At 43.8% G+C, this 24413-nt stretch overlaps 1 protein-coding gene across 1 annotated transcript in view; it reads left to right on the forward strand.

Annotated features, from left to right (window-relative positions):
* The window catches only part of LOC128702061 (glutamate receptor ionotropic, delta-2-like), a 141761-nt gene that overhangs the window by 69124 nt on the left and 48224 nt on the right, over positions 1 to 24413 (forward strand). The window contains exons 7-8 of the mRNA XM_070101511.1: positions 3062 to 3214; positions 3471 to 3561. Of these exons, the coding sequence (XP_069957612.1) occupies positions 3062 to 3214; positions 3471 to 3561 (244 nt within the window). The remainder of the gene's footprint in view (positions 1 to 3061; positions 3215 to 3470; positions 3562 to 24413) is intronic.

Consider the following 24413-nt stretch of genomic DNA (forward strand, 5'->3'; position numbering starts at 1 on the left):
TCAGCGAGACAGGTAGCGGGATCTAGGCAATAGATCTGAAATATAAACCTCATCTTTTACGGAATACTGCAGTGTGCCACTTCAGCTAGGAACATTTGCTTCAGCTAGGAACATTTGCTTCAGCTAGGAACATTTGCTTCAGCTAGGAACATTTGCTTCAGCTAGGAACATTTGCTTCAGCTAGGAACATTTGCTTCAGTTAGGAACATTTGCTTCAGCTAGGAACATTTGCTTCAGCTAGGAACATTTGCTTCAGCTAGGAACATTTGCTTCAGCTAGGAACATTTGCTTCAGCTAGGAACATTTGCTTCAGCTAGGAACATTTGCTTCAGCTAGGAACATTTGCTTCAGTTAGGAACATTTGCTTCAGCTAGGAACATTTGCTTCAGCTAGGAACATTTGCTTCAGCTAGGAACAAAAGGTCCGTTATACCTTCACAGACGCCCCTAAGTTTTTATTTATATTGGTTTCCTTTCAATTCATTTAACAGAGCCTGATGAGATTCTAAAGTATACTAAAAATATTGAAGTTTCTTCGCATATATTACCCATTCAATCAGTGTATAGTCCACTCAGTATCAACATTAAAATACACTATACATTTCCATTAATCTTCAGCATCCTTCAACTGCTAATGAGTGCTGGCAAATTCACGGTGGACGATGAGGATATCCTCAAGCTCACCAGAGTAGATAAAGTAATTAGATAGTTTCGAGTTCCTTATTCTACACGACCGAAAGTCCGTCAGCTGGGCACTCAACTATATAATGGTGAAGGTCTTGTGCTCTAATACAGTATAGGCTGAAGGCAACAGAAGTGACGAGGTTCAGCTTGATGGAGTTGAATTCTTCTCCAGGCTGAGGGACTGGCAACCTCCAGTTATTTTTACAAAGTTGATGGAATGATTATTTCATCTTTACCTCGTCACTTTTGCTGCCTTCCACCTATACTCTGTATTTGACTAACGAAACCTACCGTGTAGGCGAAATATTTCAACTTACAAAGATACCCAACTGTCCCACATATCTTATTCATCAACCTGTCGGTATTTTATACCATTTTCGACATTTTCTTTTCTGTTCGGCGGCCATCAAAAGGTTCACAGGACCTCAACAGTGAGCTTAATATCAGATTCTTGGATGATAGCACCACAGTATCCCTTCTAAAGAACGTCAGAATTATCTAAGAGCAAGGGGAGAATATAGGCCTCTCTCTAATCCCCTCGAAATGGAAGCTAGTGTCCTCCAGTAAGCACAGAATTGAACAAATCACAGTTGCCCTGGAAAGAGGCAGTCGTTGATTTTATTCCTTGTAAACTTCTTGGTGCTTCTCTTGGGGCTAAAATTGTTGGTGAGATGTTGGAAAAAATAATCTCTCACCTCAAATGGCAGGAAATAGGATCGGCAACCTTGATACCCATAATGCCTTCTGTTTTCTTTCCTGGTGTCTATCCTCCCTGAGCTAGCCTAATTTTGCGATGGTCTCCATCCTTTGTCAGTCCAAAACAGAGAGAGCACAACTTCATTCTGAAGTTCATGCTGTAAAATGTTCTAAACTTGAATAAAATCGCCCAAACAATGCTATCCAATGCATCAGGAAAGGACATAGCTCGTCTGCTAGTGAGGAAGGCACCACATTCAACTTACCTTGTAGCTGTTCCTAATTCCTCCTTGGGCACTCTCCTGGATCCATAGGCAATTCGGACTGGAGTAGCTCTTCATCTATCCTCCCCCATACTCACCGAACATAGGTAGATTTGCGGCAGGGCGTCAGCTAATAAATTTTGACTCCAGTCACTATTGTCAAACGTTGGAAGGGAAGTATGACGGACACTGAGGGGTGAATGTCATCATCAATCGAAATCTCGCCACAGTCCGTTGCCTAGAATAACGGCAACCTCAGATACAGAGGACTGACGGAAGATATAAGCGTCCAGATGGAGTTACCATGTTACCCTGGAAGGATGATAAGCAAATTGTGTGAAAATACAACTATGCCTCTACCATGCTCTGAAGCCCGAGGGGGGGGGGTAATTCTGCCAGTTTGATGGAGACCCAGAAGATAAACAATGATTTAGTCCCAGTAGGGTCGAAAACCCTCGAAGCATGGGCAAGTGTGCTCTAAGATTCTTTGAAGAGTTATCTGACAAACTCATCAGAGAAACCAAGGACCCCAGAGCAACCAGCTTCCTTTTTCGAAGACTCAGTGTTGCTCTCCAGAGAGGAAATGTTTGCACTATCCTGGGACATATGGCCACTATCCTGGGACATATGGCCCACCGCCGGTGAACTGCATGAAGTATTTGAGGTAAAGGCTCTGTGATGCAATGTATTATATTCTCAATGTATCTTTTTTAATGAATTTTGTTTTCAAATAAAAAAATAAGCATAAAGTATAGGGGAAGGTAAGACAAGACAACACTCAAACATTGGGGATAAACATAATGAGTTTGTCTGAAGAACGTATATTCTCTTCTCTTAGGAAGTGGGACTCCAGTCAGTTCCAGAGGTGGGACTTTTTTGTTTAAACCATACCCCCGGCCGGGATTGAACCCGCGGTCATAGAGTCTCAAAACTCCAGCCCGTCGCGCTAGCCACTAGACCAGCTAGCCACAATAAGATTCATCCAACTAGGTATATTTCTACACCATAGGAAAGTTAGCACAGGCACCTCTGTGACCACAAATGCAAGTTTTTACAGACGAATCTCCAGCTAGCGTGGCCGTGACGAACTCTATGGTGTAGAAATATACCTAGTTGGATGAATCTTATTGTGGCTAGCTGGTCTAGTGGCTAGCGCGACGGGCTGGAGTTTTGAGACTCTATGACCGCGGGTTCAATCCCGGCCGGGGGTATGGTTTATTTGCAATCGTGTCATTACGATTTCTTAAGTCAAGTCTTTTTTGTTTATATATGCGCGCGCCCGCGCATATATATATATATATATATATATATATATATATATATATATATATATATATATATATATATATATATATATATATATATATATATATATATATGATTTTAAATTAAAATTTAAATATAGTTGCTTTTTTCTAGGCTTTATAATGGCCCTAGGCTGATTGTGGCAGCTGAAGAATTTGAACCTCACATTGCTTTAGTAAAAGATCCAGACATCAGCTCCAGCAACTCGTTATTCACAGGTCCAATGGTAAACTTGCTGGAGATACTCGCCAGTGTTATGAACTTCACGTACGTGTTGTTGGAATATCTAGTCTTTTATTAGTAATTTTGAAAAAACTAAATTTGGTCTAATAATTCTTTACTGTTAATGCTTTATTACAGTTCTATTACATTCAGCTTTATGTGTCATTAAAAAATATATTGTAAAAATACTGTATGGCAAATAAACTTGTACCACAGAAAATAATTTACCTTTTTCCAAGTTTGCGTATTTAATAAGTATTTTTTTCCATACTGTACTGACTCCATGACTCTGCCTGGCCAGGTACACGTATGTGCGGCCTAGTGACGGGTCGTGGGGCGTCAAACTAGCGGACGGCTCATGGACTGGAATGGTTGGCATGGTGGGCAGAGGGGTGAGTTTATTTGAATAGTGAATTAGATGTACTTCCATCGTTTAGCGATCCGAGAAAGATATCCCCATGTTCCATAACCCAAGTCCCGTGGGCCTCAGTGCACATAACTGGAACACTTCAGAGAGAGGCTTAAGTGTCGAGTACAGTTAATATTTGAAGGGAATCAGATAAGGCATTCATAAATCATCATGTGGAAGCTAATATCCAAATTTCTTCAATAATAATGTTAAATTAGGACATACACAGCCCAAATCCAATTGTAACCTTCCAGTGAGATTGTTATACTATACTGCACAGACACATTATACTGGAACCGCTCAGAAGACGCATTATCACGTTATGGCCGAATGTAACACTCAGAAGTCGATGGTCTCGGAGGAGGTGAAGGTTAGCGAATGTAACACTCAGAAGTCGATGGTCTCGGAGGAGGTGAAGCTTAGCGAATGTAACACTCAGAAGTCGATGGTCTCGGAGGAGGTGAAGCTTAGCGAATGTAACACTCAGAAGTCGATGGTCTCGGAGGAGGTGAAGCTTAGCGAATGTAACACTCAGAAGTCGTCACCTGGAAAGCAGTATTTCAATTTTCCAATGTCTGCCATAAGAAGAAGTAAACTGCGATTTACCTAGGCATTACTAAATCCGATCTTTTCTTCTAAATAAGACTGACCAGAGTTTAATTAAGTATGTAAGATAGTAAGCTGGAAAATAATTAATGTATATTCAAGATTTACATACTTAAAAAAACTACAGTTGTCTGCTGATCACAAAGATGTAAGACACTTGACAATATATATTATGTGAAATTTTACTTGGATAATCTAGTAAAGTGAATCATTGTAAGTTGTTTCTGATCAAAATAAAAATTCTCCATTTACTTCACAGAAACCAGTTTGATTAATGAACGAGCAAATTAATGCTTATACGACCTAAAAATCAACACGAAGCTTCTTTTGAGGAAAACAATGCAGTAATTAGTAAGTGTTTAAGTTAACTAGGAGTCAGTCATTCACCAATAATTACACAGAATACAACAAAATGTTCAACTACACAGCCTAAAATCAAAATAAACTTCAACCATTGAGAGTGATGCCGTCCATAAGTCTTCTGTTTTAATAAGGCTAAAACGCTAAATCAGCAGAGTTAAATAAGGAAGAATAAGTCCAGTTACTTGAATCAAGAGCCTCTCGTTAGCATCAAAGCAAAATAATTCATTAATGTAAAATAATGCTATTCCATTTTGAGATTAAAAATAACGAAATGGTATCTACACACTCCATTAACAACACCAACCTTCTTCTGTGTGGGATACACGACCACCGGAACCTAACTACACTGATCACAAGGTAACAAAATCTGGGAATGATCTCTCTAACATTGTTCACACAACACTCAGAATGCAACTTCCCCTTGAATCTTAACCAACATACAGTACAACTGCGTTAATGTTGAAGATGATCAAATTAGTCGTTCTCGAGTAATAAGCAAAGTTTTGGAAAAAGGAAAGAAAATTTTGATGAATGTTCCAAAAATAAGAACGTCTTTGATCGTTGAACTTAAAAACGTCAAAAAACTTATTATGTTTAAAATTATTTATTGTCCTGTTAAACCAAATATTCTATTTTCTATTTAATAAAATCTTGTCAGAAAAAAAGCTTAATAAGTGAATAAGGGCAAATTGGTGCCCATACAGTACAAAATAAATAAAAAGAATTTTCAGTGAAGATAAATAAGTATAACAGTTCGATACCGATCAGAAGAGACATTCTCAAGTTACTATTTGTGAAGCAATTTATTTAGCAAATTAGGTAAATTGAGCTTGACATAGATGATAATGAGGACCAGAGTTTCTGTTAATGACCATTAAGTTGAAAGTTTGAAAAAGGACACAACAGGCATCGTACAGTAACTGACCTGATCCCAACGATTCCAAATATTTCTGAATTTATGTAAATTTGTTCCACCTCAGACTAAACTTAATATTAAGTGTCATCCAACTTATGGAATACATCTTCATTAATATTTGGAAGTTCAACAGAAGAAATATTATGTTACTAAATATTTATATATATTTCGATTTATTCAATAATACTGGCATCTTGGGTCTTATGGCACACAATACCAGCATGAACGTGACCTTCACTACACAATACCAGCATAAACCTGACCTTCACTACACAATACCAGCATGAACCTGGCCTTCACTACACAATACCAGCATGAACCTGACCTTCACTACACAATACCAGCATGAACCTGGCCTTCACTTAACAATACCAGCATGAACCTGGCCTTCACTACACAATACCAGCATGAACCTGGCCTTCACTTAACAATACCAGCATGAACCTGGCCTTCACTACACAATACCAGCATGAACCTGGCCTTCACTACACAATACCAGCATGAACCTGGCCTTCACTACACAATACCAGCATGAACCTGGCCTTCAAAACACAATACCAGCATAAACCTGGCCTTCACTACACAATACCAGCATGAACCTGGCCTTCACTACACAATACCAGCATGAACCTGGCCTTCACTACACAATACCAGCATGAACCTGACCTTCACTACACAATACCAGCATGAACTTGGCCTTCACTACACAATACCAGCATGAACCTGGCCTTCAAAGCACAATACCAGCATAAACCTGGCCTTCACTACACAATACCAGCATGAACCTGGCCTTCACTACACAATACCAGCATGAACCTGACCTTCACTACACAATACCAGCATGAACCTGGCCTTCACTACACAATGCCAGCATGAACCTGGCCTTCACTACACAATACCAGCATGAACCTGACCTTCACTACACAATACCAGCATGAACCTGACCTTCACTACACAATACCAGCATGAACCTGACCTTCACAAGACAATACCAGCATGAACCTGGCCTTCAATACACAATACCAGCATGAACCTGGCCTTCACTACACAATACCAGCATGAACCTGACCTTCACTACACAATACCAGCATGAACCTGGCCTTCACTACACAATACCAGCATGAACCTGACCTTCACTACACAATACCAGCATGAACCTGGCCTTCACTACACAATACCAGCATGAACCTGACCTTCACAACACAATACCAGCATGAACCTGACCTTCACTACACAATACCAGCATGAACCTGACCTTCACAACACAATACCAGCATGAACCTGGCCTTCACTACACAATACCAGCATGAGCCTGGCCTTCACTACACAATACCAGCATGAACCTGGCCTTCACTACACAATACCAGCATGAACCTGGCCTTCACTACACAATACCAGCATGAACCTGGCCTTCACTACACAATACCAGCATGAACCTGACCTTCACTACACAATACCAGCATGAACCTGACCTTCACTACACAATACCAGCATGAACCTGGTCTTCACAACACAATACCAGCATGAACCTGGCCTTCACTTAACAATACCAGCATGAACCTGGCCTTCACTACACAATACCAGCATGAACCTGGCCTTCACTACACAATACCAGCATGAACCTGACCTTCACAAGACAATACCAGCATGAACCTGGCCTTCAATACACAATACCAGCATGAACCTGGCCTTCAAAGCACAATACCAGCATAAACCTGGCCTTCACTACACAATACCAGCATGAACCTGGCCTTCACTACACAATACCAGCATGAACCTGACCTTCACTACACAATACCAGCATGAACCTGACCTTCACTACACAATACCAGCATAAACCTGACCTTCACTACACAATACCAGCATGAACCTGACCTTCACTACACAATACCAGCATGAACCTGGCCTTCACAACACAATACCAGCATGAACCTGGCCTTCACTACACAATACCAGCATGAACCTGACCTTCACTACACAATACCAGCATGAACCTGGCCTTCACTACACAATACCAGCATGAACCTGACCTTCACTACACAATACGAGCATGAACCTGACCTTCACTACACAATACCAGCATGAACCTGGCCTTCACTTAACAATACCAGCATAAACCTGACCTTCACTACACAATACCAGCATGAACCTGACCTTCACTACACAATACCAGCATGAACCTGGCCTTCACTACACAATACCAGCATGAACCTGACCTTCACTACACAATACCAGCATGAACCTGACCTTCACTACACAATACCAGCATGAACCTGACCTTCACTACACAATACCAGCATGAACCTGACCTTCACTACACAATACCAGCATGAACCTGGCCTTCACTACACAATACCAGCATGAACCTGACCTTCACTACACAATACCAGCATAAACCTGACCTTCACTACACAATACCAGCATGAACCTGACCTTCACTACACAATACCAGCATGAACCTGACCTTCACTACACAATACCAGCATGAACCTGACCTTCACTACACAATACCAGCATGAACCTGACCTTCACTACACAATACCAGCATAAACCTGACCTTCACTACACAATACCAGCATGAACCTGACCTTCACTACACAATACCAGCATGAACCTGACCTTCACTACACAATACCAGCATGAACCTGACCTTCACTACACAATACCAGCATGAACCTGGCCTTCACTACACAATACCAGCATGAACCTGGCCTTCACTACACAATACCAGCATGAACCTGACCTTCACTACACAATACCAGCATGAACCTGACCTTCACTACACAATACCAGCATGAACCTGACCTTCACTACACAATACCAGCATGAACCTGACCTTCACTACACAATACCAGCATGAACCTGGCCTTCACTACACAATACCAGCAGGAACCTGACCTTCACTACACAATACCAGCATGAACCTGGCCTTCACTACACAATACCAGCATGAACCTGACCTTCACTACACAATACCAGCATGAGCCTAGCCTTCACTACACAATACCAGCATGAACCTGGCCTTCACTACACAATACCAGCATGAACCTGGCCTTCACTACACAATACCAGCATGAACCTGACCTTCACTACACAATACCAGCATGAACCTGGCCTTCACTACACAATACCAGCATGAACCTGACCTTCACTACACAATACCAGCATGAGCCTAGCCTTCACTACACAATACCAGCATGAACCTGGCCTTCACTACACAATACCAGCATGAACCTGGCCTTCACTACACAATACCAACATGAACCTGACCTTCACTACACAATACCAGCATGAACCTGACCTTCACTACACAATACCAGCATGAACCTGACCTTCACTACACAATACCAGCATGAGCCTAGCCTTCACTACACAATACCAGCATGAACCTGACCTTCACTACACAATACCAGCATGAGCCTGGCCTTCACTACACAATACCAGCATGAACCTGGCCTTCACTACACAATACCAGCATGAACCTGGCCTTCACTACACAATACCAGCATGAACCTGACCTTCACTACACAATACCAGCATGAACCTGACCTTCACTACACAATACCAGCATGAACCTGGCCTTCACAACACAATACTAGTAGGGAAAATCTGGAGGCCATCACAATTTTCATTTCCCACTTATGGCATGGAGCCCATTTTTTTTCAGCTATTTTACTATATTGACTACTGATGGGACGATACAAAATTTTTTTTTCCCATACTGTGTTAGTTACTGTTTGTCAAAGGTTCTTGTCGATTATGCTTGTGCGTGTACACACACCTCTGTACTAACTTACTTGTGGTTACAGGAATCACATCACAACTCCTGGCTCTGCCTCTTCTTTGGTCGCTACTATAGGTCTCTATACGTCTACTCTCTCCCTTCTCAATGAGCTTTATCGTATCTCTTCTTCAAGCTATGTATGGATCAAGCCTCCACTACATCATTCTCCAGATTATTCCACTTCCTGACAGTTCTATGACTGAAGAAATACTTCCAAACATCAGTGTGACTCATTTGAGTTTTTAACTACCATCTATGACCCGTTGTTGGTGTGTCCCATCTCTGAAACATTCTGTCCTTATCTACCTATTCATCGTTATCATGTCTCCCCTATCCCTTCTGTCCGCCAATGTCAAGTCGATTTTCCTTAACCTCTCTTCATTGGACATACCTTTAACTCTGGGACTAGTTTTGTTGCAAACTTTCGCACTTTCTCTAATTTCTTAACTTGCTTAGCCAGGTATGGGTTCCATACTGGTGCTACATGCTCCAATATGGGTATGACGTACACGATGTATAGTGTCGAGAATGACTCCTTTTAGACATCTAAGATGTCTAAAAGCTACTCTCAGGTTTGCCATGCGCTCGTATGCTCCAGCAGCTATTTGGTTGATATGCCCCTCAGGAAATGTGCTCGGTATGATCACCCCAAGATCCCTTTCTTTGAGTGAGTTTTGCAGCCTCTAACTTCTTAGGCTGTACTCAATCTACGGTCTTCTTTGTTTTTCCCCAAGTTTCATACCTTTGCACTTGCTGGGGTTAAACTCCAGAAGCCATTTGTCGGACTAGGTTTGCAGCCTGTCCAGATCTCCTTGTAGGCTTACCTGATCCTCGTCTGCTTCTACTTTCCATCACATGGTCTGTGAACAGGGACACCTCTGAAAGTATTCCTTCTGTGATGCTATTCACATATACAAGAAACATTGCCGGACCTAGAACTGACCTTTGTGGAACCCCACTCGACACGTGCATCCATATTGACATCTTGTCTCGTATCAACACACGTTGTTTCCTTCCTGTTGGGTATTCCCTGATCCACAGCAGTGCTTTCCCTATTCCTGCCTCCTCCTTCAATTTTTCATCCAGTCTCTTATGTGGTACTGTGTTGAAAGCCTTCTCACAGTCCAAGAAGATGCAGCCTGGTAGATAAGACACATAGGCAACATGAAGGCAACTTTATCTAAAGTTGCCTAAGTGTTGCGTATGTGTCTTATCTACCAACCTGTCGGTATTGTATACCATTTGATAATCAAGATGCAACCTACTCATCCATCTCTCTCCTCTCTTAATTATGTTACTTTGTTATAGAACTCTAATAGGACTGTGATGAAGGATTTCATTTCGTGTCGGTTGTCATGTATGAATCAATTCCTTTCTGGTGTTCCACCACTCTTCTCCTGATAATCTTCTCCATAACATTACCCACTATACATGTCAGTGACACTAGTAAGAACATAAGAAAAAAGGAACACTGCAGGAGGCCTGTTGGCCCATACTAGGCAGATCCTTTACAATTCATCCCACTAACAAAACATTTGCCCAACCCAACTTTCAATGCCACCCAAGAAACAAGCTCTGATGTGAAAGTCCCACTCAAATCCAACTCCTCCCACTCATGTACTTATCCAACCTAAATTTGAAACTCCCCAAAGTCCCAGCCTCAATAACCCAACTAGGTAGACTGTTCCACTCATCAACTACCCTATTTCCAAACCAATACTTTCCTATGTCCTTTCTAAATCTAAACTTATCTAATTTAAATCCATTACTGCGGGTTCTCTCTTGGAGAGACATCCTCAAGACCTTATTAATATCCTCTTTATTAATACCTATCTTCCACTTATATACTTCGATCAGGTCTCCCCTTATTCTTCGTCTAACAAGTGAATGTAACTTAAGAGTCTTCAATCTTTCTTCATAAGGAAGATTTCTAATGCTATGTATTAATTTAGTCATCCTACGCTGAATGTTTTCTAACGAATTTATGTCCATTCTGTAATATGGAGACCAGAACTGAGCTGCATAATCTAGGTGAGGCCTTACTAATGATGTATAAAGCTGCAGTATGACCTCTGGACTTCTGTTGCTTACACTTCTTGATATAAATCCCAGTAATCTATTTGCCTTATTACGTACGCTTAGGCATTGCTGCTTTGGTTTAAGGTTGCTGCTCACAATAACCCCCAAGTCCTTTTCCCAATCTGTATGGCTAAGTTCTACATCATTTAACTTATAAGTACTAGGGTTATGGGCACTCCCAAGCTTCAGAACCTTGCATTTATCTACATTGAACTGCATCTGCCACTCTTCTGACCAAGAATGGAGTTTGTTTAAATCCTCCTGAAGTTCCATAACATCTACGTTTGAATCAATTATCCTACCTATCTTTGTGTCATCGGCGAATTTGCTCATATCTCTAGTAATTCCCTCATCAAGATCATTGATATATATTATAAACAACAACGGGCCCAAGACTGGTCCCTGTGGAACGCCACTTGTTGCAGATCCCCACTCGGATTTAACCCCATTTATGGACACTCTCTGCTTCCTGTCAGTGAGCCATGACTCGATCCACGAGAGCACTTTTCCCCCAATGCCATGAGCTGCCACTTTCTTTAACAGTCTATGGTGCGGAACTCTATCAAATGCCTTACTAAAATCTAAGTAAATAATATCAAATTCTTTATCGTGGTCAACAGCCTCAAAAGCTTTACTGAAGAAAGTTAATAAATTAGTTAGACAAGACCGGCCTCTTGTGAATCCATGCTGAGTATCATTAATCAAGCTATGCTTATCAAGATGGCTTCTTATAATCTCAGCTATAATTGACTCTAGTAATTTGCCTACAATTGAGGTCAGGCTTATTGGGCTGTAATTTGAAAATAACGACTTGTCCCCTGTTTTAAAAATAGGAATTACATTAGCCATCTTCCTCATATCAGACACTACACCTGATTGAAGAGATAAATTAAAAATATTAGTTAATGGTTCACAGAGTTCCATTTTGCATTCCTTAAGAACCCTTGAAAAAACCTCATCAGGACCCGGCGACTTATTTTGCTTCAGTCTGTCTGTCTGCTTCACAACCATTTCACTAGTGACTGTGATGTTACATAATTTATCTTCTAGCCCACTATAAAAATTAATTACTGGAAAATTGTTAGTGTCTTCCTGTGTAAAAACTGAGAGAAAATAATTATTAAAAATCGAGCACATTTCATTCTCTTTGTCAGTAAGGTGCCCATAGTTATTTTTAAGGGGACCTATCTTATCTCTAACTTTTGTTCTATATACCTGGAAAAAAGTTTTTGGGTTAGTTTTAGAATCCCTAGAAACTTTAATTTCATAGTCCCTTTTAGCTTTTCTTATCCCCTTTTCAATGGCCCTCTTAATGTCAGTATACTGATTCATAAGATGACCCTCACCTCTTTTGATACGCCTATAAATTCCTTTCTTATGCCCTAGTAGATATTTGACCCTATTATTCATCCATTTTGGGTCATTTCTATTTGATCTAATTTCTTTATATGGGATAAACGTTCTTTGAGCAGCATGTATAGTGTTCAGAAAACTGTCATATTGATAGCTCACTTCGTTATCCCAGTCATCAGATGATAAGTGTTCTCTAAGCCCATCGTAATCTGCTAAGCGAAAATCTGGGACTGTTACTGAGTTATCGCTACTATCGTACTTCCATTCAATGCTAAATGTAATTGATTTGTGGTCGCTAGCACCCAGATCCTCTGAAATTTCTAAATTATTAACAAGGGATTCATTGTTTGCCATAACTAAGTCAAGCAGGTTATTTCCCCTTGTAGGTTCTGTCACAAACTGCTTCAAAAAACAATCCTGAACTACTTCTAAGAAGTCGTATGATTCTAAACTCCCAGTCAAGAAATTCCAATCAATATGACTAAAGTTAAAGTCTCCTAGAATTACTACATTATCGTGCCTTGTGGCCTTAACAATTTCCTCCCATAGTAGTCTCCCTTGGTCCCTATCTAAGTTTGGGGGACGGTATATCACTCCTAAAATCAGTTTTTCATGGCCCTCTGAAAATTCTATCCAAACAGACTCTGTATGTGTTACTTCAGACTTAATAACCGTTTTTATGCAACAGTTCAAGCGATCTCGGACATACAATGCCACCCCACCCCCCTTCCCGATACTTCTATCTACGTGGAACAATTTAAAACCCTGAATATGGCATTCCGCAGGCATGTCCCGACTTTTTGAATTAAACCACGTCTCAGTTAAGGCAAATACATCAATGTTACCTGCACTAGCAACTAATCTCAACTCGTCCATCTTATTCCTAGCACTACGGCAATTAGCATAATAAACATTGAAAGACTCTCCTTTCTCTTTACCCTTCCTGCTCATTTCTGTTTTTCTACTAAACCTATTACTGTCCTTATCACCCAAAGTCCCTGGCTTTTCAATATCTACCTCGTTCTGCTTATTACCAGTTCCCCTAGAACTCGTAATGTTACTACACTGGGACTTCACTGTTTTCCTGCCAAAACCCATACCACTAACTATTCCTAGTTTAAAGTCCTAACTGCTCCCTCCACTGCAGTTGCCAGTGCTACCACCCCAGACCTAGATAAGTGAACCCCATCCCTGGCATACATGTCATTTCTGCCATAGAAGAGGTCCCAGTTGTCAATGAATGTTACCGCATTTTCCTTACAGTATTTGTCCAGCCAGCAATTGACACCAATTGCCACGGACAACCATTCATTTCCAACTCCTCTCCTTGGCAAAATACCACATATGACAGGGTTCCCACCCTTACTCCTAATTATTTCTATTGATGACCTATACCTGCTAATCAGGTCTTCACTCCTACGTCTGCCGACATCGTTGCCTCCAGCACTGAGACAGATAATAGGATTGCTCCAATTACCTCTCATGATGTCATCCAGACGGCTAACAATATCCTCCATCCCAGCCCCAGGAAAGCAAACTCTCTGTCTCCTACTCCTCTCCTTCAAGCAGAACGCCCTATCCATATACCTAACTTGGCTATCCCCAACAACAACAATATTCTTACCTTCCTTGTTGTCGTTCGTCGTGATGTTCCCAGTAGTCGACTCACATTCGTCGGGTAGCACTGAGAATGTATTAGATGTTTCCACAACAATTTCCACGGCAGTCTCTTTCTTCTTCATCGTTTCTACCTTTCCATTCGTCTTCTTGATCGTCAACTTCGTTCCCTGCTGTCCAGCCACTGACCACTTTCCCTTCTTGACCTGAGGACTCAAAACAGGAGGACTACTACGAATCTTCTTGTTTTCCTCGGTCAGTCGCCGAATCTCCAACTTCGCCATCCTCAATTCTTCCTTAAGCTGTTGGTAAAGTTGCTCGATGGAGGGCATCTTGCTTCAGTTCGTAGAGAGCGCGCAAACAGGTCTTCACAGAGCTAAGTACACGTCAACACTGCACAAAAGCCAACTCAATCAGGAGCTACTGCGCAGAACGTCTGCACGGCCCAATAGCGATGCGAACACTATAATTTAGTGCCGCCACTTGTTTGTCTCCTTTCTTTAAAATCAGGATTACATTTGTCGTCTTCCACACCTCAGTCAGTTGCTCTGTTACGATATATTTATTGAAGCACCGTGGTATACACTGTGCTGCATACTCTATTATGGGCCGCCTGATGTACTCGGTGTTCAGAGTCTTGAACGATTCCTTACTGAGGTGTCGGAACGCTATTCTTAGGTTTGCCAGGCGCCCATATGCTGCAGCAGTTATTTGGCTGATGTGCGCCTCAGATGTGCTCGGTAATATACTCACCCCAAGATCTTTTTCCTTTAGTGAGATTTGCAGTCTTTGGCTCAGTTTTTAGCGAGCTGATAACCAGACTGAGAGTCGATAACCTAAATGAATGTTTTATGAGCGAGACTCGGAATTTGGTAAATTAAAACCCATCTGATTTTACCCTAACACCATATGACTTCGAAAAGGCGACAAATAACGTGCCCCAGGCCCAGACTCGTGGAACTCCGTGTTCATCAAGAACTGCAAGAAGCCCCTATCATGTGCTTCTAACATTCTGTTAAGAGGGAGCATGGACACAGGGGTCATAACACAGCTACTAAACACAACAGACATAGCCCCACAAAGGTGGCAGTAAAGCAATAGTAAATAACTACAGACCTGTAACACTAACATCCAATACCATAAAAATCTTTGAAAACGTTCAAGGAAGCAAGATCGCCACTCATCTAGATACCCATCAGTTACGCAAGGTAACGTGGGTTTAGAGCAGGTCGCTCCTGCCTGTCCCAACTACTGGACCACTATGACAAACTCCTGGATGCTCAAGAAGACAAAACGCAGATGTATTGTACGCAGACTTTGCAAAAGCCTTCGACAAGTGTGACCATGGTGTAATAGCGCACAAAATGCGTTATGAAGAATAACAGGAAAAGCTAGTAGATGGATCTATAATTTCCAAACAAATAGAACACAGTAGTAGTAACAGAGTAAAGTGCGAGGCGGCTACTGTAAAAAGCTCTGTTCCACAAGGCACAGTACTCGCCCCTATCCTGTTTCTCCTCCTAATATCTGACATAGACAGGGACATAAGTCACAGCACCGTGTTTTACTTTCCAGATGTCACCCAAATTTGCATGAGTGTCCTACACTGAAGACGCTGAAAGACTCCAAACGGACATTAACCAAATCTTGAAATGGGTCGCAGAAAGCAATATGAAGTTCAGTGATGAGAATTTTCAATTATTCCGATATGGAAGACATGAGGAAATTAAAAGTAAATCGGAGAATAAAACAAATTCCAACTACACTTTCAAAGACCACAACAATGTATCAATCGCATCTGCTAGAAAAATGACAGGATGGATAATGAGAACCTTCAAAACTAGGGATGACAAGCCAATGATGACACTCTTCAGGTCGCTTGTTCTATCTAGGATGGAATATTGCTGCACACTAACAGCACCTTTCAAGGCAGGTGAAATTGCTGACCTAGAAAATGTGCAGAGAACCTTCACGGCACACATAACTGCGATAAAACACCCAGATTACTGGGAACGGTTGAAGTTCCTCGACCTGTACTCTTTGGAACGCAGGCGTGAGAGATACATGATTATATACACTTGGAAAATCCTGAAGGGATTAGTACCAAATTTATACACGAAAATGAAAGCAAAAGACTCGGCAGATGATGAAACTTCCTCCCCAGTGAAAAGCAGGGTCGCCACTAGCACGATAAGAAAGAACACAATAAGTGTCAAGGGCCCAAGACTACTAAACTGCCTCCTAGCATACTTAAGGGGGATTACCAATAGACCCCTGGCTGTCTTCAAGAAGGCTCTGGACATACCTGATCAGCAGGGCTGGCTTCGTACGTCGGTTTACGTGCGGCCAGTAGTAACAGCCTGGTTAATCAAGTCCTGGCTACAATGAGGCCTGGTTATTGACCGGGCCGCGGGTGCGTTGACTCCCGAAACCCTCTCTAGGTATTCTCCAGCTATTAGCCTGTAGTCTGTCTGCTGTCGTCTTTGCCCTTCCCAAATCTTCATGACTTTGTGCTTGGTAGGGTTAAATTTCAAGAGCCAGTTGCTGGATCAGGCTTGCAGCCTGTCAAGGTCTTTTCGTAGTCCTGCCTGATCTTCATTCGATTGGTTATGTCATTCACATATACCAGAAACAGCACCGGTCTTATGATTGACCCCTGTGGAACCCGCTAGTCACAGCCGCCCACTCTGGCACCTCTTCACGTACCATGACTCGTTGTTACCCCTATGCAAGGAATTCTCTGATCCAGTGCAGTGCCTTTGCTGTTATAAGTGCCTGATCCTCTAACTTCTACACTAATCTCTTGTGTGGAACTGCAGTCTAGCCCCCCCTCTCTCTATTATCTTCTGTCACCTTGGCGTAAAACCCAAGTAGGTTTGTGACACAGGATTTTCCTTCCCTAAAACGTGCTGGATGTCGTTTATAAGCTCGTTCGTTTCTAGGTTCTTCACCAATTGTTTCCTCTGCTCCCTCTCTGAGGACCCACAGAGAGATGATGTCTGGTTCCACCACCTTTGAGGTATCTTGTTCACTTAGCAGCCTCATCACCTCCTCCTCGGTTTTATGTATTGTGTCCAGCACTTGTTGGTGTATCCAACCATTCCGGCTTTCCTCTCTTATTTTTTTTCTTGTAGCTCTTGGTGGCATGGTCGTGCCTCTGCATGTGACCTCTTCCCCTGTCCACCTTCTCCCCTGTCCCTCACCACTATCCCTGCTCTCTTCCTTCATTCCTCGACCCTGCTTGGTGGGCTGATAGGGTCTTAGCGTAATTTATGTCTCCTTCGTATACCTTGGGATCCTCGTTCAGTATGGGTGCACCAGCTTCAGATGCTGTCTCCTCTGGGCATTACCCCTGTAACTCGCTTCAGCTTATTTACATCATCTTCTTGGGCCCTTATCCTGGCTGCTGCGGCTTCGACTTGTGTGTCACCTAATTGTACTCACCTAATTGTCATTGCAGGGGTCAAGGCTCAGCTCCTGGCCCCGCCTCTTTACTGATCGCTACTAGGTCCTCTCTCTCTCTCTGCTTCCTGAGCTTTGTCATACCTCTCCTTAAAACTATGTATGGTTCCTGCCTCCACTACTTCACTTGCTAGGCTATTCCACTTCCTGGCGACTCTATGACTGAAGAAATACTTCCTAACGTCCCTGTGACTCGTCTGAGTCTTCAGCTTCCAGTTGTTTCCCTTGTTTCTGTGTCCTCTCTCTGGAACATCCTATCTCTGTCCACCTTGTCTATTCCCCGCAGTATCTTGTATGTCGTTATCATGTCTACCCTGACACTTCTGTCCTCCAGTGTCGTCAGTCCAATTTCCCTCAACCTTTCCTCGTACGACGTTCCCCTGAGCTCTGGGACTAGCCTTGTTGCAAACAATGTACTTTCTCTAACTTCTTGACGTGCTTGACCAGGTGTGGGTTCCAGACTGGTGCTGCATACTCCAGTATGGGCCTAACATCCATAGTGTACAGTGTCTTGAACGATTCCTTATTAAGGTATCGGAACGCTATTCTCAGGTTTGCCAGGCGCCCGTATGCTGTAGCAGTTATTTGGTTGATGTGTGCCTCCGGTGACGTGCTCGGTGTTATTGTCACCCCAAGGTCTTTCTCCCTGAGTGAGGTCTGTAGTCTTTGTCCACCTAGCCTATACTCTGTCTGCGGTCTTCTTTGCCCCTCCCCAATCTTCATGACTTTGCATTTCGCAGGGTTGAATTCGAGAAGCCAGTTTCTGGACCACATGTTCAGCCTGTCCAGGTCTCTTTGCAGTCCTGCCTCATCCTAATCCGATTTAATTCTTCTCATCAGCTTCACATCATCTGCAAATAGGGACACTTCAGTCTATTCCTTCCATCATGTCGTTCGCATATATAAAAAATAACACTGGTCCTAGAACTGACCCCTGTGGGACCCCACTCGTCACAGGCGCCCACTGTGATACCTCTTCACGTACCATGACTCGTTGTTGCCTCCCTGTCAGGTATTCCCTGATCCATTGCAGTGCCCTTCCTGTTATATGCGCCTGATCCTCCAGCTTCTGCACTAATCTCTTGTGGGGAACTGTATCAAAGGCCTTCCTGCAGTCTAGGAAAATGCAGTCAACCCACCCCTACTTTCTTACATATGGGGACTACATTTGCTGTCTTCCATTTCTCATGTAGTTGCCCAGTTTCAAGGGACGTGTTGAAGATTGTGGTTAGGGGCATGCACAGCATCTCTGTTCCTTCTCTAAGGACCCACGGGGAGATGTCCGGTCCCATCGCCTTTGAGGTATCAAGCAGCTTCTGCACCTCCTCCTCGGTTGTTCGTATGTCATCCAACACTTGTTGGTATATTCCCTCTTGATGTTCCCTTCTGTGCTGTCTTCCCAGAGCCCTTCCTGTCTCTACTGTAAAAACTTCCTTAAATCTCCTGTTTAGCTCCTCACATACCTCCTGATCATTTCTTGTGAGTTCTCCACCTTCTGTCCTCAGTCTGATCACCTGGTCTTTGACTGTTTTCTTCCTCCTGATGTGGCTATACAACAGTTTCGGGTCAGTCTTGATTTTCGATGCTATGTTATTTTCATACTGTCGCTGGGCCTCCCTCGTTACCTGTGCATACTCGGTCCTGGCTCTGCGACCAATCTCCCTATGTAGTCCCCTCTTTTATAGTCTGGCTTTTCCCATTCAATTCCTGTTACTCCCTCCACTTGCAACTCTACTATGTATTCAAAGCACAGAACCACGTGGTTACTAGCTCCTAGGGGACTCTCATATGTGATGTCCTCAATGTCTGAACTGCCCACGGTGAACACAAGGTCCAATCTTGCTGGTTCATCCTCTCTACGCACTCTGGTAGTGTCCTTAACATGTTGGTGCATGAGGTTTTCCAGCACCACATCCAACATCTTGGCTCTCCATGTTTTGGGACCCCCATGTGGCTCCAGGTTTTCCCAGTCAATCTCCCTGTGGTTGAAATCCCCCATAACCAGCAACTTTGCTCTGCTGGAGTGAGCTCTTCTTTCCATCTCAGCAAGTGTGTCCACCATTGCTCTGTTGCTCTCTTCATATTCCTCTCTTGGCCTCCTGCAGTTCTGTGGTGGATTATACATCACTGCAATGACCACCTTGTGCTCCTCAGACTGAAGTGTACCTACTATGTAGTCCCTTTCTCCTGTCTCGTCTATGCCTCCCATTTTCTCGAATTGCCATCGGTTTTTTATGAGCAGAGCAACTCCTCCTCCCCCTCTTCCCCTTCTATCTTTCCTCATGATCTGGTATCCTTGTGGGAAGATTGCATCTGTTATTGTCTCCGTGAGTTTTGTTTCTGTAACTGCTATGATGTCTGGGGACTTCTCATTGATTCTTTCTTGCCATTCCTCATATTTATTCGTTAATCCATCCGCATTTGTGTACCAAACCTTCAACTTCTGTTCTAATACTGTAACTGTGGTCCTGATGGAATACTGTGGTTGGGAGAGCAGGAGCCCTGGTTGGGGCCTGTGGGGGGGTTGCAGTGGAGATGGAGGAAGAGCTCCCATAGGGGGTTGCTGTAGGGGTAGGGTTCGTGGTGCAGGGGGTGGGAACAGAGGGATTGGTGTGTGATGGTTGGTTTGGATTGTTCAGTTGCCTTGGGGATGTCGTGCCTGGAGTCCTTCTGCAGGTATTTCTGGGGGGTGTGCTTGTCCTTCCACCTGTTCCTGGGTTATTCTGCTCTTCTTTTTCATTTCCTCCCATTCCTCCTTTCGTTTTTGCACTCTTTCAGTATCATCCTTTCCTCCTGTGTTCTGTCTCGATCGAGATACACACTCATGAACTCCTGTTTGCCTGTCAGCCATGCTTTCTCCTGCAGGATCATTGTTCGAGTTGATTCTGCCTTGAAAATTACTTTGAGAGGCCGATTCCTTTTCTTTGTGAACCACCCGATTCTCCGAAAATTTGCCACCTGGGTCATGTCTCCCTCACCTTTCACCTTCATGATACCTTCAATCGCTTTTTTCTCCTCCTGCTTTCTTTCATCTTAAGTTTCCCCTTCAGCTTCGTCTAGCCCATAGACAAAAACTGATCTCTCCATTTCCACCTCCCACTGTGACTCCCATTGCATCCTCTGAGGTGCTTTAGTTCCTTCTCATGGAGTGTTCCTTCCTTCAGTCCCTTCCCTAGCTGTGGCCCTTATGCTCATTGGTTTGTCCTTCCTGCTCACCTGTTCCTGGCCCCCACAAGTGTCTGGTAAGGTCCCTGCACATGTCCTAGTTCCTTCAATATCTTCCAACCTCTCATTCTGTCCTAGTGTGCTCCCTGTCTTTGTTTTGGCCCCATGTGGGTTTGACAGGACCTCTGCATACAGTTTAGCTTCCATGCTCCCTTCAGACCCTTTGTCTGTGTCTGACGTAAACATTGCTGATGCTACTTCTGTATTATCTTTGTCTCTAGGCTGTTTCAGATTTCTCAGCTCCTCTTCTAATCTCTGTATCTTGGCTTCAGCTACTGTGGCATGTTGCTCCAACCGTCTGCATTCTGTTGCTAACCTCTCCTCCATCTTCCTTGCAAGCTCATCTAGCCTCCTTCCCCAGTCATCCTCCCTTTTTTGAGCCCTGCCTCCCAGTCCTCCCTCCCAGATTCGTCCTTCGGGCCCTTTGTTCTCATCCTAGTTCTAGGTTGTCCCCTTGCACCACAGAAGGAAAGGGGAGAGATGGTTAGGGGGAGTGGGGATGGATGGTTATGGGGGAGGGGTAGGATGGTTATTGGAGGGGGAGAGGTGGTTGGGGGAGGGGGTTAGATGGTTTGGGGGACGAGTTAGATGGTTTGGAGGAGGGGCAGGTGGCTAGGGGGAGGGGAAGAGGTGGTTAGGGGAAAAGGGAGTACCTGTTTGTGTCAAGTGTATATGTGCTTGTGTATGTGTGCTTGTGTATGTGTGTGCATGTGTGGGAGAGAGAGGGATGTGATTAAGGGGGTTGGGTGGAGGGGGAGAGAAGGATGAGTGACCCTTAGAAGCGGGGAAGGTGTGTGTGTGTGATGGGATTAGGAGGAGAGGGGAGGGGAAGGAAGGCTGAGGGTAGAGTGACCGCTTGATAACGGGGTCCTTATGGGTGTGTGTGCGTGTGTGTGCATGTGCATGTGTGTGTATGTGTGTGTGTGTGTGTGTGTGTGTGTGTGTGTGTGTGTGTGTGTGTGTGTGTGTGTGTGTATGTGTATGTGTGTGTATATGTGTGTGTGTGTGTGCGTGTGTGTACTCGCTTAGTAAGGGTGTGTACTCACCTAGTTGTACTCACCTAGTTGAGGTTGCAGGGGTCGAGTCCAAGCTCCAATCTCCTGGCCTCGCTCCTTCACTGGTCGCCACTAGGTCACTCTCTCTGAACCATGAGCTTTATCGTACCTCTGCTTAAAGCTATGTATGGATCCTGCCTCCACTACATCTCTTCCCAAACTATTCCACTTCCTGACTACTCTGTGGCTGAAGAAATACTTCCTACCATCCCTGCGATTCATCTGTGTCTTCAGCTTCCAACTGTGTCCCCTTGTTGCTGTGTCCAGTCTGGAACATCCTGTCTTTGTCTACCTTGTCAATTCCTCTCAGTATTTTGTAAGTCGTTATCATGTCCCTCCTATCTCTCCTGTCCTCCAGTGTCGTCAGGTTGATTTCCCTTAACCTCTCCTCGTAGGACATACCTCTTAGCTCTGGGACTAGTCTTGCGGCAAACCTTTGCACTTTCTCTAGTTTCATTACATGCTTGGCTAGGTGTGGGTTCCAAACTGGTGCCACATACTCCAATATGGGCCTAACCTGACCCTTCTGTCCTCCAGTGTCGTCAGTCCGATTTCCCTTAACCTTTCCTCGTACGACATTCCCTTGAGCTCTGGGACTAGCCTTGTTGCAAACCTTTGTACTTTCTCTAGCTTCTTGACGTGCTTGACCAGGTGTGGGTTCCAGACTGGTGCTGCATATTCCAGTATGGGCCTAACATACACAGTGTACAGTGTCTTGAACGATTCCTTATTAAGGTATCGGAATGCTATTCTCAGGTTTGCCAGGCGCCCGTATGCTGCAGCGGTTATTTGGTTGATGTGTGCCTCCGGTGATGTGCTCGATGTTATGGTCACCCCAAGGTCTTTCTAGAACCCTGAGTGAGGTCTGTAGTCTTTGTCCACCTAGCCTATACTCTGCCTGCGGTCTTCTTTGCCCCTCCCCCAATCTTCATGACTTTGCATTTGGCTGGATTGAATTCGAGAAGCCAGTTACTGGACCACATGTCCAGCCTATCCAGGTCTCTTTGCAGTCCTGCCTCATCCTCGACCGATTTAATCCTTCTCATCAACTTCACGTCATCTGACGTGACCCCTGTGGGACCCCGCTCGTAACAGGCGCCCACTGTGATACCTCTTCACGTACCATGACTCGTTGCTGCCTCCCTGTCAGGTATTCCCTTATCCATTGCAGTGCCCTCCCTTTTACATGCGCCTGATTCTCCAGCTTCTGCACTAATTTCTTGTGGGGAACTGTGTCAAAGGCCTCCCTGCAGTCTAGGAAAACGCAATCTACCCACCCCTCTCTCTCGTGTCTTACTTCTGTTACCTTGTCATAAAACTCCAGGAGGTTTGTGATACAGGATTTGCCTTCCATGAACCCATGCTGGTTTTCATTCATAATCTTGTTCCTTTCCAGGTGTTCGACCACTCTCCTCCTGATAATCTTCTCCATGACTTTGCACACAATACATGTCAGAGACACAGGTCTGTAGTTTAGTGCCTCGTTTCTGTTTCCTTTCTTAAATATGGGGACTACATTAGCTGTCTTCCATTTCTCAGGTAGTTGCCCAGTTTCAAGGGATGTGTTGAAGATTGTGGTTAGAGGCACACACAGCATCTCTGCTCCTTCTCTAAGGACCCATGGGGAGATGTTGTCCGGTCCCATCGCCTTTGAGGTGTCAAGGTCACTTAAGAGCTTCTTCACCTCCTCCTCAGTTGTTCGTATGTCATCCAACACTTGTTGGTATATTCCCTCTTGATGTTCCCTTCTGTGCTGTCTTCCCACAGCCCTTCCTGTCTCTACTGTAAAAACTTCCTTAAATCTCCTGTTCAGCTCCTCACATACCTCCTGATCATTTCTTGTGAGTTCTCCACCTTCTGTCCTTAATCTGATCACCTGGTCTTTGACTGTTGTCTTCCTCCTGATGTGGCTATACAACAGTTTCAGGTCAGTCTTGATTCTCGATGCTATGTCATTTTCATACTGTCGCTGGGCCTCCCTCCTTACCTGTGCATACTCATTCCTGGCTCTGCGACTGATCTCCCTATTTTCGTGTGTTCTCTGCCTTCTGTACTTTTTCCATTCTCTATTGCACTTTGTTTTTGCCTCTTTCCACCGTCGGGTAAACCAGGGGCTCGTGCTGGTCTTTCTGTTGTTACTGTTGCCCTTCGGAATAAACTTTTCCACTGCCTCCTTGCATTTTGTTGTTACACATTCCATCATTTCATTTACTGGCTTTCCTGCCAGTTCTCTGTCCCACTGGACCTCCCGCAGGAAGTTCTTCAACCCTATGTAGTCCCCTCTTTTATAGTCAGGCTTTTCCCATTCAACTCCTGTTATTCTCTCCACTTGCAGCTCTACTATGTATTCAAAGCACAGAACCACGTGGTCGCTA

The sequence above is a fragment of the Cherax quadricarinatus genome, chromosome 77 (assembly GCF_038502225.1).
Source record: "Cherax quadricarinatus isolate ZL_2023a chromosome 77, ASM3850222v1, whole genome shotgun sequence".
Lineage (NCBI taxonomy): Eukaryota > Metazoa > Arthropoda > Malacostraca > Decapoda > Parastacidae > Cherax > Cherax quadricarinatus.